The 16506-nt window shown below is 49.1% G+C and overlaps 2 protein-coding genes across 3 annotated transcripts in view; one reads left to right on the forward strand and one right to left on the reverse strand.

The window, feature by feature from the left end:
- The window catches only part of ACSF2 (acyl-CoA synthetase family member 2), a 37929-nt gene that overhangs the window by 12170 nt on the left and 9253 nt on the right, over positions 1–16506 (reverse strand). The window contains exons 4-10 of the mRNA XM_075044461.1: positions 16432–16485; positions 13215–13333; positions 12826–12988; positions 12296–12391; positions 11266–11414; positions 10559–10650; positions 9369–9445 (exon numbers count right to left, since the gene is read on the reverse strand). Coding sequence (XP_074900562.1) covers positions 9369–9445; positions 10559–10650; positions 11266–11414; positions 12296–12391; positions 12826–12988; positions 13215–13333; positions 16432–16485 — 750 coding nt within the window. The remainder of the gene's footprint in view (positions 1–9368; positions 9446–10558; positions 10651–11265; positions 11415–12295; positions 12392–12825; positions 12989–13214; positions 13334–16431; positions 16486–16506) is intronic.
- On the forward strand, positions 22–8092 carry CHAD (chondroadherin). Of its 2 annotated transcripts, none has more exons than XM_075044465.1 (4): positions 22–905; positions 4554–4717; positions 4888–5033; positions 7092–8092. In XM_075044465.1, exons 1-3 carry the CDS (start codon positions 126–128, stop codon positions 5027–5029), a joined length of 1086 nt encoding a protein of 361 aa, XP_074900566.1. In that variant the 5' UTR covers positions 22–125; the 3' UTR covers positions 5030–5033; positions 7092–8092. The 2 variants fall into 2 exon arrangements, with proteins under 2 accessions (XP_074900566.1, XP_074900565.1); XM_075044464.1 differs by having other exon boundaries at positions 23–905; positions 7095–8092.

The following is a 16506-nucleotide window of genomic DNA, read 5'->3' on the forward strand; positions in this document are numbered from 1 at the left end:
TTTAATAACATTATAAATAGGGCTGTGTTCAGCATGCTGCAAACCCAGTTTCTCTCTCTCCCACCCATCTCCCTCCTCCTCCTCCTGCTGCTTCTCTTCCCACCACACCAATTCCAGATCTGATCATGAATCGGTCAGGCTTCTTCCTCAGTGTCCTCAGCCTACTGGCATGTCTTGCCTCCATCACGCAGGCATGTCCCCCGAGCTGCCACTGTCACGGTGGAGACCTGCAGCACGTCATCTGCGACAACGCGGGGTTGCAGAAGATCCCCAAGGTGCCTGAGCAAACGCGGCTTCTCAACCTGCAAAAGAACAACTTCCAGGTCCTGCCAACCAACGGCTTCCGTGACATGAAAAAACTGGTGTCCCTGCACCTCCAGAGCTCACGGATCAAGGAGATCTCAACTGGAGCCTTCCGGGGGCTCAAGAGCCTGGTCTACCTCTATCTCACTGACAACCAGATCAGTGTCATAAAGCCAGGAGCCTTCGATGACCTCTCTGAGCTCACCTACCTGTACCTGGACCAGAACAAGATCCCAGACCTATCCAAGGGGCTCCTCTCTCCTCTTGTCAACCTCTTCATCCTGCACTTAGGCAGCAATAAAATCCGGGAGCTGAAACCGGGGGTCTTCAATGGGGCTAAAGACCTGCGCTGGCTCTACCTCTCTGACAACTCCCTCACCAACCTCCTGCCTGGGGCCCTGGAGGATGTAGAAAACCTCGCTGTCCTCCACCTGGACAAGAACCAGCTGAGCAGCTATCCTGTGAGCGCAATGAGTAAGCTGAGAGTGCTGGAGGAACTGAAGCTTTCTCATAACCCCATTGAGGTCATCCCCGACAATGCGTTCCAGTCCTTCGGGCGTTACCTGCAGACACTCCACCTGGACAACATGAAACTGAAGAAGGTGAGTCTCTTGCCATTTGTTCCAGATAAGAAACACAGGGCTTCTCCTTTACAAAGCCCTCGCTTTGCTGTCCCTCCCTTGCAGAGGAGAGGGGAGATGCAGCTCTGCAGGCTCCGCAGACAGCGAGGCACAGGCCAGCTGACACCCCTGACATGGCCCAGACAAGGGATGAGAGAGCGTACTCCACCCTTCTGTTGAGTTATTTTATGCAAAACCAAATTGTCTGGAGCTGATCAAACTCCTTGGAAAGGCAGCACATGCCCTCCCAAGCTGGAGGTGACATCAGTCATTAAGAAAAGTATTTGGGGTGCTCCAGGACAATTAGCAACCTTCCATTGTCCCAGACACAAGGCGTGGGACGAGAGGCGAGCGTCTGCCTCGTACTCAAGGGACTGAAGGGCACTACCACCTTGCAGAGCTGACTTGCTCTACCTCCTTCGTTCAGCCTGGGTACCTGTTGTAGGTTGGGAGGGGGAGACTCCTCGGGAGGGGCTGTGAATAGCAGCGGTTTCTTACCCGCGCCTTGCAGACAGGTAGGCATACGGACCTTCGCTTTCACCTCCCCCCGTGCCTCCCAACTTTACACATCATAAAGAAAGGTTTGTTTATTGATGCTCTCTCAAAAGGAACTCTCGCAGCATCTTACAAAGGGGCCCTGTTCCCACTGGAGAGGAGGAGGGACATTCAGGTAGCCCGAATGGCAAAACAACCCCCTCCTTCCACCGGGAGAAAGCATGATCCATAGGCAGGAGCATCACACTCAGGGAATCACTTGCATTAGGACCTCCGAAGTGCCAGGCAGTGCAAGAACAGAAACGAGCACGGTGCAAGAGCAGCAGCACCCAGTTGCAACCTGATGACCTAGGTGCACCCCACAGGGCTGGAAAGGGAGGGTGCTCCAGCCGGAGCAGAACAGTTCTCCCTGGGATGATGCTTTGCCAGGAAGCCCAAAGACCAAGGGGCATCCAGGTAAGGCAGGCTAGGACTTCACGGAAAAGCAACACCCACCACATGCAGGAAGATGTGATGAAAAAGAGAATTCCTTAGCAACAAAGAGCAACTCAGTGTCTCACAGGGATGAGCAGGTCACCTGAAAGCTACCAGGAATAGAACACACCAGAGTCTTCAAGGAGATCTAGAATCCCAAAACGTTCAAAAACTGGAATTACAGCTTGCCCAGGTGGAGAACAACACTACCTAAACCAGCTCGGTAGCACTCAGTCAGTATTTAAGTCCTTGTCCACTCCCAGCACTAACCCTCTCCAGGAGGTTTACTTACTCAAGCAAACTCAACACTTGAAAACAATCCACTGACCTCTCTAGGCAAGACCTTAGATGTGCTGTCACAGGACTTTGGTAGACTCAGTTTTAAGGCACTTTCACCATGTGCAAGTCAAAAATTATAGCTTACATGTTGTACCAGCTGTAAAGACATCAGAGTCCCAAGTTATACATTGAAGAAATGAGACTAACCCATGATGCTGGGGTGCTCCAGGGAATTAAGTGTCCTTGGATTGGCCAAAAAGCAAGGGTTAATGATTCTAGCCAGAAAAAGACTTCATTCTTTTCAGTGACCACCTGTGGACAGGACCTTTAAAGGCTCTTCTGCGGCCAGATGCCTCCTTTCCTCCCCAACAGACCAATAAGACACCAGTAAGATATGGGCTCAGCACTAGCAGGGGTGGCTTCTGCACCTTTATGGCTTGCGCTCTTTTTCAGGGAAACAAAGCTCCCATCCCATCCCAGCTCAGAGTTTCCTCTTCAAGTCCTCAAAGGCCTCATATCCAAACAGCCCACGCATGAACTTTGCACCGCTAGGAGACATCTAATCGCAGAGGTCTCACAACCTAGGAAATCACCACTAAATACTTTAAATGCCACTGGCATCTTGACTGCAGCTCTTTCTCCTTCACAGAAATACTGTCCTTAGCTGTTCCCTGCATGGCTGCAAGATTTTTAAAGCCAATCAAGTGCAAAATCCTTCCACACAAACCTATCCCAGCCTATATCGCACTTGAGCAGAATGAGGAGAGCCCTTGGGCTGCTCTGCAGCTCCAGCACAGAGCTCCCCTTCCCCACCAGCACCAAAGACCCACACCAGTCACCTGCAGGGCTGCGTCATACGGGCCAGGACCTACCACGTACATCAACATGAAACCAGGCAACGCAGATCCTGGAAGCTTTACGTACGTCCCTCTCTGCGTATTTATTGCAAAATAAATTGCAGCAGCGATCCTCCATCTAAATAAGGGAAAAAAATCACCCAATTCTTTACAAACGCATGCTCTGGCAGGCAACGCAGCAGCTGTTACCAGCAGATGCAAACTGTTCTCATGGGGCTGGGAGAGGAATGAGCAGCTGAGACAGTACACCACTGTCCAAACCAGAACGTGGCCAGTTTACCGCCCCGCTGCATGGCGTGCCAGCATCTCTCTGAGCAGCTCCACTATCAGCACAGTAAAACCTACCAAGGTCAGCTCAGTTTTGGACCACAGAGGCCAGCACCGCTGACTGGCCAACAGTTACAGGACTCTGGGAGTCTCTTAGCTAAGCTCTAATCCTATCCAACATTGCTTAATTTGGAAGATGACAAAAGTTCACAGCTTAAAATAGTGCATTTCCTCTGTCAAGCTTTTCAGCTTAGAGAGCTTGAACACACCCTGATGGTCCTGTCTGAAGTGCAAGCTTCTGGTCAGAAATGGGAGCACAGGTCCTTGACTGGGGGGGTTCTGGTAGACCTGGCGAGTCTCCTCTCCACCCTTTTGAGAAAGCTTTCCCGTCTACTTTGAGAAGGGGAGAAATGGTTTGTCATAGCCAAGAGGAGCTTTGTGCTTTGTCAATGACGCCCCTCTCCAATTCATCACTGCCAAGGAAGTTTGTGTTGAGGGGTTTGATTTCAAGAAGAAACTTTCCAACCTGAGTAACCGTGGGCTGAAAAAAGCCAGGGATGAGGCCTCAGGGAAGAGAGGAGAGGGCTGCAGAGCCGGGTCTACAGCCTCTCTCTTGTCTTTGGCAGCTTTTTTAAGGGAGGCTCTCCCTTAAAGCCTGCCTGTTAATCGAAAAAAGACAAATCTTGCAGCATCCTTTGCAAACAACCCACTGGAAATGAGAAAAAACGGAGGAGGTTGAGGCGCTGGAAGCCTGCCTCTATTTCTACACTGCTCAGATGCCAAGTGTAACTTTCCACTTGGAGCCCCCGGGCACTGCCAAAGTCTACAGCCCCTTCAGACGCCACAAACACTCCCTCCTTCAGCCATTCCAGGACAGGCAAGGCAACAGGCGCTGGGAGGATTTCCAGCCTTGGAAAGGAATACACCCAGAAAATATCTTCATTTAGAATGGAGAAGTATGGCTCAAAAATAAAGAGGGCTGCCAGACTTCACTTTATTTAGGGATGTGGCTGCAAAGACAATCCCACATGGATTTGGGACATAGCTCTCTTCAGGCAGAAGACTTCATCACCCGTGAGCCCACCAGCCTGACATCTCTCTTGGGTGTCCAGGGCTTCCAGTGAGCCAAGCCCCCCCCTTGCTCCTCTCCTCTTGCTCCCTCCATGCTTACACCACTATAAGCCTTGAACAGAGGCACTCAGGTTTGAAGTCCCCTTCCCTGACCCAGTGCTCCTCACCGTAAACCTTTGTGCTTTAGTTTGCAGACAACGCGTTCGCCGGTGTGACCGTGCTGAAGACCGCTCACCTGGAGAACAACCGGCTCACCCAGCTGCCCCGCAACTTCCCCTTCGACAAAATGGAGACGCTGACGCTCTCCCGAAACGCCTGGCACTGCAACTGCCAGCTAGCACATCTGCGCAAGTACGGCACCGCGTGCCCCTTCCCTCCCCTCCATTCCCCGGGGTCTCCTCGGATGCCCCCCCCTCCGAGCTGTGCCAGGCAAGAGGAGGGTGCTGAAGGCTGCACACACGATGTCCGTGGTGGTTTGTGCCTTTTGTAAGCTCCCCGTCTTCTTTCTCCCCGTGTCCCAGGTGGCTGAAGGGCAATCGCACCCGTACCGATGAGACCTGCTCCACGCCCGCGCAGTACCGGGGGCAATCCATCAGAGACACCCCGGCCCTCCGCACCTGCAAGCTCCCCACCAAGAGGTCCAAGAAGGGAAGCCGCCATTAGACACGTAAGATGGTTCACTTTTAGTCAGACCCACAGCAAACCCTGATGCCACCAAAGGTATGGGGGGACTTCCATCTCTGACTTCAGTGACATTAGGGTTTGGCTCGAAACAGCTCATCCATTCACCCGCCGATGCCTCTGCTCAGAGCCGCTCCATCTCCTGGCAATACTGGGCTCCACGGGCTCCCGGAGCAGAGAATGTGCCTGGAGCATCAGGGATGGAGTCACCCCTGTAAAACAAACATGGGGCTAAACACAGGCCTGGGGCAGCAAGTAGGGGTGAAACATGTAATTAAGTGTCAAAACAAGGGTGGACTTAGCCCGCTCTTATCCTGAACTGGGATCATACATGCTTTACTGTTCTAAACGATCAGAGATGCTCATCCTTTTGCCCTAGTAAAGGTCCTCCGGGTCTGGTCTGAAATCTAGGGCAGGACATTGCTGGGAAATCTGGCCCCAGGCTGCCCAGCCCATAGGAAAATAGACATCTTCCATAAGGAGCAGTTCTCTGTCGAGCACCTGCCTTTCAGCAACTACAATTCCCATCCAAGACACTCAGGTATTTAAAAACAAGGGCTGATGCCTTCAAATGAGTGTCCCAGAAGAGGGAGGTTCAAGACAGCAAATATTCTTTGAATAAAGTGTTCTGGGCCAGAAGGTGATTCAGAGACAGGGCTGACTTTCCCTTGAGCAATGAGCTTGCTGACATCTACCAATCCAAACACCGACTGGGAAAACCTATCACACAAACACCTTCCGCAGCTGGAAACTACCAAGAGCATTAAATTCAGCGCGCAGAGTAGCAAAAAAGCCACAACTGTCGTCATTCCATCCCAAGCGTTTTACTTTTCCCCATCCCAGGAACAGGTCTGGAGCTTGTACGGTTTCCAAAGGGCTTTGGATGAGCCTGCAAGTTTGTAAGCTCTTGGGAAAGGGACCTTTGCTCATTTGTTAAGTAAAGTGCAGTGACCCTGCGCTGCACTGTATGAACGAGGGTTGTCACTGTGCCCCTTCATAACAGAAAGGACGAGACAGAATTCCGAAGCCCAGCTATGGCCATTTGGTCCCCAGGTCACTAAGGGTATGCATAACAGGATGGAGAAAGTAAATTTATGATCAAAATGTCAGGGATGATGCCAGCTGCTCTGCGCCTTCCTAAAGTGGTTATTTCTCTTACAGTGCCAGAGGTTTTATGGATTAGAGATGGAAATACCAGTCGTTCCATATAGGGCGGGTAAAGTTCCGCTCTGAGGATGGAAAAACTTCAGTTTTCTAAACCACAATACTTAAATGTATTTTATTTACAGGTCTGGCCCTTCTTAACCTTCTTCTCTCCCTGCCTGAACTCAATTCCAGTTCACTCCTCCATGGTGAGAGTAAGAAAACCATGACAATAATACCTGGTTTTTCCATAGCACCTTCTATCCAACTCTCTCAAACAGGTTTACAAGTGTTAAATGAAATAGAAAACTATTTATTCCTGTCTTGCAGAAGACAAAGCTCGGTACCTTCAGGTGCCAGTGCCAAAATGCAGGCACACAAACCCACTCCAGCATGGTAAGCATGATTTTAAGGAATATGAAGTACCTCCGACTTCATTACGCACCTCTTGAGAGCCAGGCAGCTTTCTCAGATGTCAGCTCTGGGGGTCTGTATTTCAAGGATGACCAGTGACTTGGGTCACTGACCACATTTCAGATGAAAAGCTGCTTGGAAGTTTCTAAAAATCTACCTGCCCTGGATTTTCAGAACCAGAGCACCAAAATAATTCACTATCCTTGAAAATTTCGCTCTTGGGTTTCTTCCTTTATGAAGGAAGTGCTCACTGACCATCAATGCTCTGGGTAAGATACTCAAGAGTCACGTAATGAGTTGGCAGAAGAGGTCAGAGACAGGACTAACCCATCTCCTCTACTGTGGGAACTCATAATGGCTCCTTGACTCCGAACTCTTCACTTTCAAGTATGGGCTTCATTCGCTTACTGTAAAAATAAGCAGACAAATGCTAGATCTGCTTGAAAAATCCCCTTAAACATGTGGCCTTCTCTTTTTTTTCCCCTAGCAGGCCCTGGTATGGCCTGTCCTGGTGACCGGTCACTTCAACCATCAGAAAACTACTGACTTCTGAGTCCTTCCTTAAGCTTCTCCTACCTGTCAGGAAACATTTCTGATATATCCGACCACCTCCAGCCTCCTCCGAATCCCCGCTTCTCTGCTGATCGCAGGATGGAATCCACCTTTTCAATCTTTTCCGACATCTATGTATTTTAAAAGAGGCATTTTTAAAAACTAAACTATGCATGACCATACTAAGACAAGCTAACCTAGATCCTGCCGGTAAAACACAGTCATCTTTCCCAGAGGCAACATAACCCACGTCCCCGATCAACCAGTTGGTCGCTGTCTCTCCCTTTCCAGTGGAGTGGAAGCAAGCGGGAAGGTAGGAGCATCCCTCCCCCAGCTGCTTGATCAGGAAAATTGGTCTCAACCCATGCAAAGAGACTCCTCTGCCTTCCCACGGAGGGGGTCCCTGCAGGCCAGGGCTGAGGGGGATAGGTGAAGCAATGACCAAGAACCGGTGGCCCCGAGACCGAGCTGCCCTTTCACGCCAAAAGGCGGCGATCTCTCTAGGTTGGCCAGAAATCCTTTAAGTGAAGCAGTACTGGGAAACCCCAAAACTGGAGCCATCTGAAGACTGGATTCCCTCCCACTCTGTGGGGTCTACTAAGATGCATGTACATCCGAGAGGAGAAGGCGTGCGCCGTGCAGCCTGGCTCGGGCACCCCTCCTCTTCTCTCTGCCCATACTCCCGAGGATCTAGCAGGACACCAGGATGACTGTGGTTTATTGTCACGGCTATTACAATACCACAGTTGCAACTTAACTGTGTTTTTTAATCCTAAAGAGTTATATAAATATATGTATATTTATTCCTCTGTAACTGAGTGTAAATGACCTTTAAGAGGATGAAAGCTCCTCTGTCTCCTATATAGAAATCAAATTGTATATTTTCTTATGTACATCTTCTGTATAAAGCTCTTGCTGCAAAGATGAATTCAACAAGTCTCCCTGTGTCTGTCTGACGGCTGGGGGATCAGGAATAACACGAGACCAGTGGTACAAATATAGACTTAATCCTCTTTATCCTATGGGCAGAGCAACTGTTTGGGAGGGTTTTAGTCTTTCTCTCTCTACAAAGCAGGAACATGTGACACCTAATGAGTCCTGGGCACTTGTTGTATTGTCTGAAAATATTTTGTGAGGCCAAACTCAAGCCTACTATAAAAATAGGTAGCTGTCACCTGACAGAGTCCAGTCAATGGCACCAGGGCTGTCCCTGGTGTTTTCAGCTCAGAATTAAGAGCATCATATCGAGGAAAAAACCCTGGCTGCCTCTGAGACGGTTCCAGGACAGATGCCCTGGCCTCCCCTGATCCGCGGCAGAGCACACAGTCGTCCCTGTAAAACCCTGGTGCGGTCCAGGTCTGCCAACAATAACACGCCTAATCTGACTCCCAGCCCCGCGTGTTTATCCATCACAACAGTCTGCTTCCTCAGCGTTTGCAAGCAGCGTGGCACCGAAGTTATTTCCTTTAAAGTAAAACAGAAAAGTCCTTTTTTTGGCTCAGTTATACACTCACAGGCACACACACATGCAGATGGCAGGACCTGCCTACAAAACGTGTCCCCTGGAGTGCCCCGACCCCCTCCGCACGCAGGACATGCTGATGCTCTCGCACAGGCCAAAGGTGCAGGGACACGCGACGGAGCAGCAGCACGCGTGCTCCGATACGCGCTACCCTTCTGGCAACGCAAGCCTGGCGCTGCACGTGTGGATGGTGCCGTTCCCACGTTCAGACTCGAACACGTAGCATGCAACAAGGTTTTATATCTGCATGCAGGCCAGGACGGTGAAAGAAATCTGACAGCTCCGCAGCAAGATGAACACATGCACCCACCCACACCAATACAAACCATGAACGCCTCTTCCATAATCATTCATCCTTGCAGCATGTACAACAGAAGGGTTTATAAAAGCTTTGAAACGCACCAGCAGAAGCTCAGTTTACGACACTGAATGCAAAGTCTTCTCTTCTTACAAAGCTTTCTCCGCAGACAACCCACCAGCAACCAGGCAGAATCCCCCTTCTTTCTCCCAGCCCCTCTACACCGTCACTCCTCAGCCTGGCCTCGCACCCACGAGGTGATCGGTCCCATCACGCCCAATGCCAGCAGCTCTGGCACTGCTGGGTACCACTGCGGTGCAGAGATGCCCAAACTCAGGGTCTCACCACAACCACCACCACTTGTAGCTCTAGTCACAGCAACCCCAACTCACCACGATCTCTGGCATGTGCATCTTGGTGATAATCATCTTCATGATCTCAGGGGGAACAGGAGAACCTGCAATGATTCCTGGAAGAAAAAGGAAAAGATGACCTTCTTGGAAACCATCTATTTATTCCCAGGAGCCTCAGAAGGTTCTGCACTCCCAGATTTAAATGCTGGCAAGATCTTTGGGATACACTGGTTCCTGTCAAAATACTTTTCTATTTTTACGGATACAGGTCCTAGTTATTCTAGAAGAAAACGCTGCAGCAAGGCCAGTTTGCCTGAAAGAATTAAGGGTTGGCACGGTTCACTCGTTAGGAAAATAAACTCTATAGCACAAACCTAGTCCAAGCTGCAGTTCCCAAAAAGGGAAGATTCAGAGCAGAAAGAGGCACAGATTTTTAGCAGGACAAACACACCCATTGATCATCACCACCATAAACCCAAAAACCTTTCCTCCTGCCTTGCACAGAGCAGCCCTTTTGGGAAAGGGCAGATCACATTTTCACCTGTTCCGTCCTAGGATGACGGAGCAAAAGAGCAGGGTAATATATAGGCTTTGCTGGGGAACAAGATGAGACAGGATCATTTTTCACATAGCAGAGATGATTAGGTAATCTGCTTAAATGTTTCTTTATGCTCCAGCACCATCTTCTCTCTGTGCTGTTATTGCCTCAAAAGGGCTGGCGACCTCCCCATTTCGGCTCAGCTATTCCCGAGGCTGTCTGCGACAAGAGAGAAAGCTCCAGCACACGTTATCACACCCTCTCCAGGATTTAGATGAATGACTTCAAAAACAGGCAGGAAACTTGAGGTCAGAGAAATCACAGCGTGGCTCTGCTTTAGGGACCGCACCAGCCTAAAGCACACAAAGCATCTGCTGCCACACGGTGGTGGTTGGTGAGACGCGAGTCGAACAAAACCAGGCTTCCCAGCTCCCTGACCTAGCAGATAAAACAGAAAGGTCCTTCCCCAATCTGCTTTGAGATGAAAGAAATCCTAAAAATGCATAATTCTTGAAGGAAACCCCAAGGAAAGGAAAGGTAGCATCGAATTAACAGTGAAACACAAGGGTTGTACAACTAAACTCTTCCCTCCCGTTGAGTGATTTGCTCACAAAGCTTAATACAGCCTCCCAGCAGGGAAGCAGTAATATCCAGTTTCTTGGGATTCTTCCATTTGAGCTGTCAGACTTACCTCCCCGGAGACTTGACAGGTCGTAGGAGTCAAAGTCCGGCTGGGAGAGCATGTCTATATACATGGTCGGCGTGCCGATTACAAACGAGCACCTTGAGGAAGGGGAGAGAAAAGGCAAAGCTGCAGAGAGCTGGAACAGGGGTCAGCCCCAGCTCAGCACCCCATCCTGTCCCACTGCGCACGGGGCCGCGGAGCAGCAGCATGGAGGCAGGCACAGCAGACGTGCTCTTCATCCGTGCACGTATACATACAGATGTATAAAAATATATATGAGTATATATGTGTGTGTATTATGCAGACACAATGATAGCTCTTTTGTTTTACAAGCTACAGGTGAAGAACAAGCTGGAAACGTAACTGTCTCAGCAGCAGAGCTGGACTTGGAGAAGGAGGGCAGGTGGTTAGGTGTAAAAACACACCAGCCATAGCAAACTAAGACAGCACTATGCTTTCCAGCCAAAGCCCTACAGTGACTTGAAGGAGCCCTTATTTTGGGGAAAAGCGAAGCGTGACAAATTCCCAAGCATAGCTGAAAAGGCAGGATTTAGGCTCCTGAAGTGCCCGTGCAAGTATGTGCACCAGCAAACCTGCCTCTCCCATCGCGGCAAGGAAGAGCGTGAGCAATGGCCCGGCAGGCGAGACAAGGGGAGAACGCATCGCCACGGGGCGACGAACTCCGCTGTAGCAAGGCACGAACAAACTCTCACTTCTCTCGAGACACTGCCTCCAGTACAGCCTTCCCCTCGAAACTCGGCGACGAGAAGATGCAGGAGGACCCGTGCAGAGCCATCACCATGCAGCCTCCTACCGACGCCAGGCAATGATAGAGGGGTGCGGGGAGACCGACGCGACAGTCCTGGGATCAAGCCAAAGACAACCGTGAGGAGAGGAGACCTTCCAGCCCGCGACTAGCCCCTCTCACTGCTGGAGCTCAAAGATCTTGAACAGAGGAGTTTTCCCCAATTCATTTCATTGCCGGAAATCTGACATTCATCTGTGTTCCCATTAGGTGGAAACATGACGCTGATGCTTCCCGCCTTTAATAAAAATCGGGTTGGGAAGTTTTCAATGTCAGAATTTCATTCTGTAATTCTGCAATGTCTTGTCTTTGCTGGACTTTTTGCTCTGGTATTGCTTACACATTATTTTGTGATATGCCAGAAGAGCGGTAGTGCTGTGACAGGCATGAAATATGCAGGAATCGGCACATGCTATTAATTTTATTTTGTTTTTAAAAACACCAAAGGCTCTGAAGACTGATTGAAACAACCCATCTTTTTCTCTGGATCAAAGCTGTTGCGTTAGAAATAACTACTTCAGAACTTCAAAAGAAAGTATTTGCCTTTAACAATTTTTAAAAGGAATTACAAACAGGAAGGTCAGATCCTCATAAGAGCAACAAGACTGTATACATGACATCAAACAAAGTCATGTAAAATAAATTAAAACTTCATTCAACATAATTCAAAGCTAACATCCAGAGTCTTGTAATTATTTGACATTAGTATTCACCAAAATGAAAAGTGATTAATTTCACAATTTTCCCCCCACAAAAAGGCACCTTTTTCCTCCAAAAAACTTCACGTGAAACTAAAATGAAACGAAAAATGTTACGCACGAGCATCCCTCAGTGTTGTTTGTAGCAAAACATCCCGCCCTTCTGCTGAGCAAGCACCAACGCTCTCCACGCACGTGGTCTCTCCAACCACCCCGAACTGCGCTCCGACGGAGACCCACCTGCTCTGTGATCCCCAGCCTCAGACCGATCAGGTTGGCATTATTCACAATGTTCCTGTGAGACAGGGTGGCTCCTTTGGGGCTTCCCGTTGTCCCCTGAAAGACACAGGGCGCTACGCAATGATGCCACCCTTCCCACGGATGAGCAACGTGTGCTCTCTGGGGCAATTTCCCCGGCAGATTCCAGGGTGATCTTGCACTCCATTCAGTCCTGAGAGACTGTATTTTCTTCTTTAACAGCATCTTAATCCCAAACCACACCAAAAAATGGTCCAACTTCAGTCGGACACAATTCGCATGACACCCTCTCATCTCCATCAGCCCTTGACAAAGGGCTGAGCATCAAGAATGGAAGAAGTAAGGGGAAATGCTAGAACACTTCCTCCATCCTACAGGAGGAGATGGAATCAGGGCTTGGTCTCAGAGGGCAGAAGGCAAAGGAAACGAGATGCTCAGCATCGCGCACATCTTTCCCTGCGTCCCCAGCGAGGAACCCAACCACAAGGCATGGAGCAGACGGAAGCACCTACTGAAGTGAACTGGATGTTGATGGGCTCGTCGCAGGAGAGGGTCCGCTGCACGGCTCTTAACTGCTTCATATGGCTGCTGTCCCCAGCCTGCATCACTTCATCCATGTGGAAGGTGCCAGGCAGCTTGGAGTCTACCGTGATGACAATGGATAAGTCAGGGAGCCTGGTAGGATGAAAAATACCATCAACAATAATGGAGCAAGGAGAAAACTGCCTGGATAGGCGTACACTGGTCAGGGTAAACTTCCAGGACAGCCTAACCCGTTCTCTTCATGTAAGACCCTGTGCAGGTCCTCCTTCTGCTAGAGCCTGTGTTGGGCAGCTGAGAGGACACAAGGCAGGACACGGCTGTCAGATCTGTGCAAAGACACCAGATGTTCCTAACTCACCTTTTGCTCTTTATTCCCCCCGGACTGGATTTTTCTAGCTCAGGACATGACTGCTTTAGAATATCATAGTATTTCTGTGTTTTAAATTGAGTGGGAAACACCAGTGCCTTACAGCCAACCTGTGAAGGGAGACAGAAACTCATGAGAAGTCACATCGGGTTGATGTTCAGGACACGATGAAGAGCAGTCAGCGACACAGGAACGTGCGCAGCCCCGTGACCCCACGCAGCAAGCGTTAGCCAGTAACACCACACCGGGGTTTTCTCCTTGACTGGTAAGCACACCATACAATGAGCTCACTCCAGATTAACCTGGAGATTTTTAACTCTTGCTAGTAAGAGCCATGGCATGCAGCAGTTTAAAGATTCACCAAAGAGCATGACATAGGTCTTTGCACGGTGCAAAAGGTGCAGCAGCCAACCTCCCGGCGCTGGGGACACGTCTCCAGCAGGCAGGCTCACCGAGGGCAAATGCAAACCGAGCCCTTACAGCTGTGCACTCATAAAACCCCGCAAACACAGGGCAGGGTGTTGTTACTATGTGCCCAGCACCCCGAGCCCTGATCCAGGTGTGCAGCCGGTGCTTTGCTCCTCCCCGGTGTTTGGGTCAGGATGGGCTGGTTGCTTTTTGCTGGGCAAGAGAGCGGAGCTGCAGCCTGAGGTTCTCTCTTCCCCCAGGATCAATACTCCTACTTGCGAGCACAAGGCAAACAACTCATTTTTCAGATTAGGAGTCCCAATGCTAACAAAAAGCTCAGTTCCAAAATATGAAGAAAAAAAAATTAAATTCATTTGGTTGATCTGAAATGAGGATTTTTGCACAACTTTGGAAAAACAAGGAAACCTAAAGACTGCCTCTCAGTTCAAGCCAAGGTTTTGTTGTGGGTTTTTTAAGGTCTTCCATTTCCTAAGATTTTTCCACCTCTTTTTAAAACGTTAGCTATTTTGAAAATTAAAACATTTTTCATTCAACCCTTACATTTACATAATCCTGAAAAAAAGCGCTTTAATTACTCCAAGAATTTCTATTTCTTTTTCAGCAGAGGAGATTTGCTGAATTTGACCCAGATTTGCAAACTGCTTTCATCTTCCATAAAATGCATTCTTGTCAAATAAACTACTTATATAAATGATTTACTCGGCTGTTTTCATTATTTTCCCAAGGTCCATGAAATAAGGAGACCAAGGCTATGCCAATAAATTATTTGTAAGTACCCTCTGGGGTTTGTCAGAAGGGAAGACAAACATTTGCTCTACTTTCTGGAACAGTCTGCCCAGAACCCACAGGACTAAGTCTGTTCTGGGATGTTTTGGGCCTTTGTAACTTTTTACTATTAGTTCCTTCAAAATACTATTTTGGTTCAACTAGCTTTGCAAACGAGATGCTATGTGAGGAGAGGAGCTTGCAGGGCAGATGCTACGTGAGATGAGGGTCTCTAGTTGGCCATTTCCCACTTGGTCTCAACCTGAATGGCAGCAGATCTGTCTTCAAAGGACCTGTCATACAAAACCTGTCATCAGTTTGCTTTTACAAAGCCCTGGAAATACAGCCAGAATCAGAGGAATGGTTATTCAGCATGTATTTCTATTTATACCAAAGGCAGGGAACCTGATGGAGCAAGGGAGGAGCTGCACAGGATCCAACAGGCAAAGCCCTGAAGTCTTCAGGGGGTTTGCTGCACAAATAAACAAAGACAAACAAATAATTTGGGGGGTGAGGGACACCAGAGATCCCAGTGCCAAAGGTACATGGGAAAGCTAGGAATGCTAGAAAACCTGGGAGGGTGAAACAGGAGTAATTCCCAACAGAGCTGAAGCATGTTTCTGCTCCTACCCCATCGACACTGCGGATTTACACTGGAGGAGAAAAATCGGAGCAGAATCTGACACACAGAGATGAAAAGGAAAACAAAAGCCAGGTCTCATTGGGAAAAAAAGGAAAGGACTGCCATTTACGTTTCCACCTGGTGAGAGAAGGAAGCGGATATCCACACTGGAAGAGACGTGCTTCACCGCAGCACTGCGCTCAATCCTAACGCACGAGAACAGCAGTGACACCACTGAGACTACAGTAAGAGGATTAAACGAAGGATGAAATGGGAACTCAAACTGCAGCCCAGCAACTGAATTACAGACTTACTGATGCGAGAGAAAAGTCTCTCTTTGTTGCTAGAAATTATCCACTTCTTTCTAGGTAAAGCCAGAACTTGGATGGTGCTGCGAAGACCTAGCTGTGGTTCCAGCTCTTCTAGTATCAGCCTTTGATTTAAAGCTGAACAAACCACAGGTGAGCAAGTTAGCTTCTTAATCCTAAGATTAATTTCTAGTTGTCAAATGTGTAGTAGCCTGGATTCCTCTTTACTGGAACTAAGGAGCCAGAAGAGTTTAAACTGATCAGTGCTCTGCACATTGCGAACTCAAACTTGGGCAGGTATACGAGGGTAGCTAAGGCAGCCACAACCAGACATCAGAAAGATGTCAAGCAGCGGCAATACCTAGGACTTAAACCAGGTTACACTCAAGGCCAGCAAGGCCTGGGACACATCTGGGAAGGAGAAAACAAGCTACCAAGTGGTCTGGTCCTTTCTGAGCCGTCCTCCCTTTTACTTTCAAGGTTAAAATCGCAGATGGTGATTTTTGCCCCGAGCGGGAGGCAGGCAGGACAGCTGCTCGGTGCTCTTCCTCCGGGCCAGACTGGAGCATGAGTGTGGGAAAGTTAGAACTGACTTAAGACAGATGTTTCCTCTAGAGATTGCTGTTACTACATAGTCTCTGCTGTCCTGGCTGCCAGCTTCTTGGGTAGAAGAGTCCCTGGGTCAGATATTTAGTCTTGCCTTGTTCTCCGCATTCCCTAGTAAACAACTGCTGGCAGGTATGGTTATTATTGGTGTAATATTGGCAGTACACGGTTGTTAGCAGAGAGAGATGGACGCCGAAGTCTCCATCAAATGGACAGGGAGGCAGCCAAAGGGAACAACAACAAACGTGATCGCTAAACTGCAGCTTCATCCCCTCGGTCGCTGCGTGGTGGTGTTCCCTCTACGTGGCCACCACCAGCCCCCTTCTCTGACCAGCTCTCCCTGCCTCTTCCTGATAAGCCCAAGTGCTTAAGCAGAAGCTCATCTGTACTGTGTCCCCACTACCCCCTTTAACAGATGGCTGCATGTATGAGTTCTCACAACAAATCAATTAGCATTACCAGCAAGTGCCATACAAACCTTCCTGATGACAAACTCCAGCTCAAGAGCCTGGTAGGCTGGATTCACAGATACCTGAAGAGGGAGAAACGAGAA

This window comes from Buteo buteo, chromosome 13 (assembly GCF_964188355.1).
Source record: "Buteo buteo chromosome 13, bButBut1.hap1.1, whole genome shotgun sequence".
Classification (NCBI taxonomy): domain Eukaryota; kingdom Metazoa; phylum Chordata; class Aves; order Accipitriformes; family Accipitridae; genus Buteo; species Buteo buteo.

Coding starts and splice junctions, on each gene's coding strand:
- CHAD (XM_075044465.1), top strand. CDS start 126: ATGAATCGGTCAGGCTTCTTCCTCAGTGTCCTCAGCCTACTGGCATGT. Junction 906..4,553: donor ACAACATGAAACTGAAGAAG/GTGAGTCTCTTG, acceptor TTTGTGCTTTAG/TTTGCAGACAACGCGTTCGC. Junction 4,718..4,887: donor CAGCTAGCACATCTGCGCAA/GTACGGCACCGC, acceptor CCCGTGTCCCAG/GTGGCTGAAGGGCAATCGCA.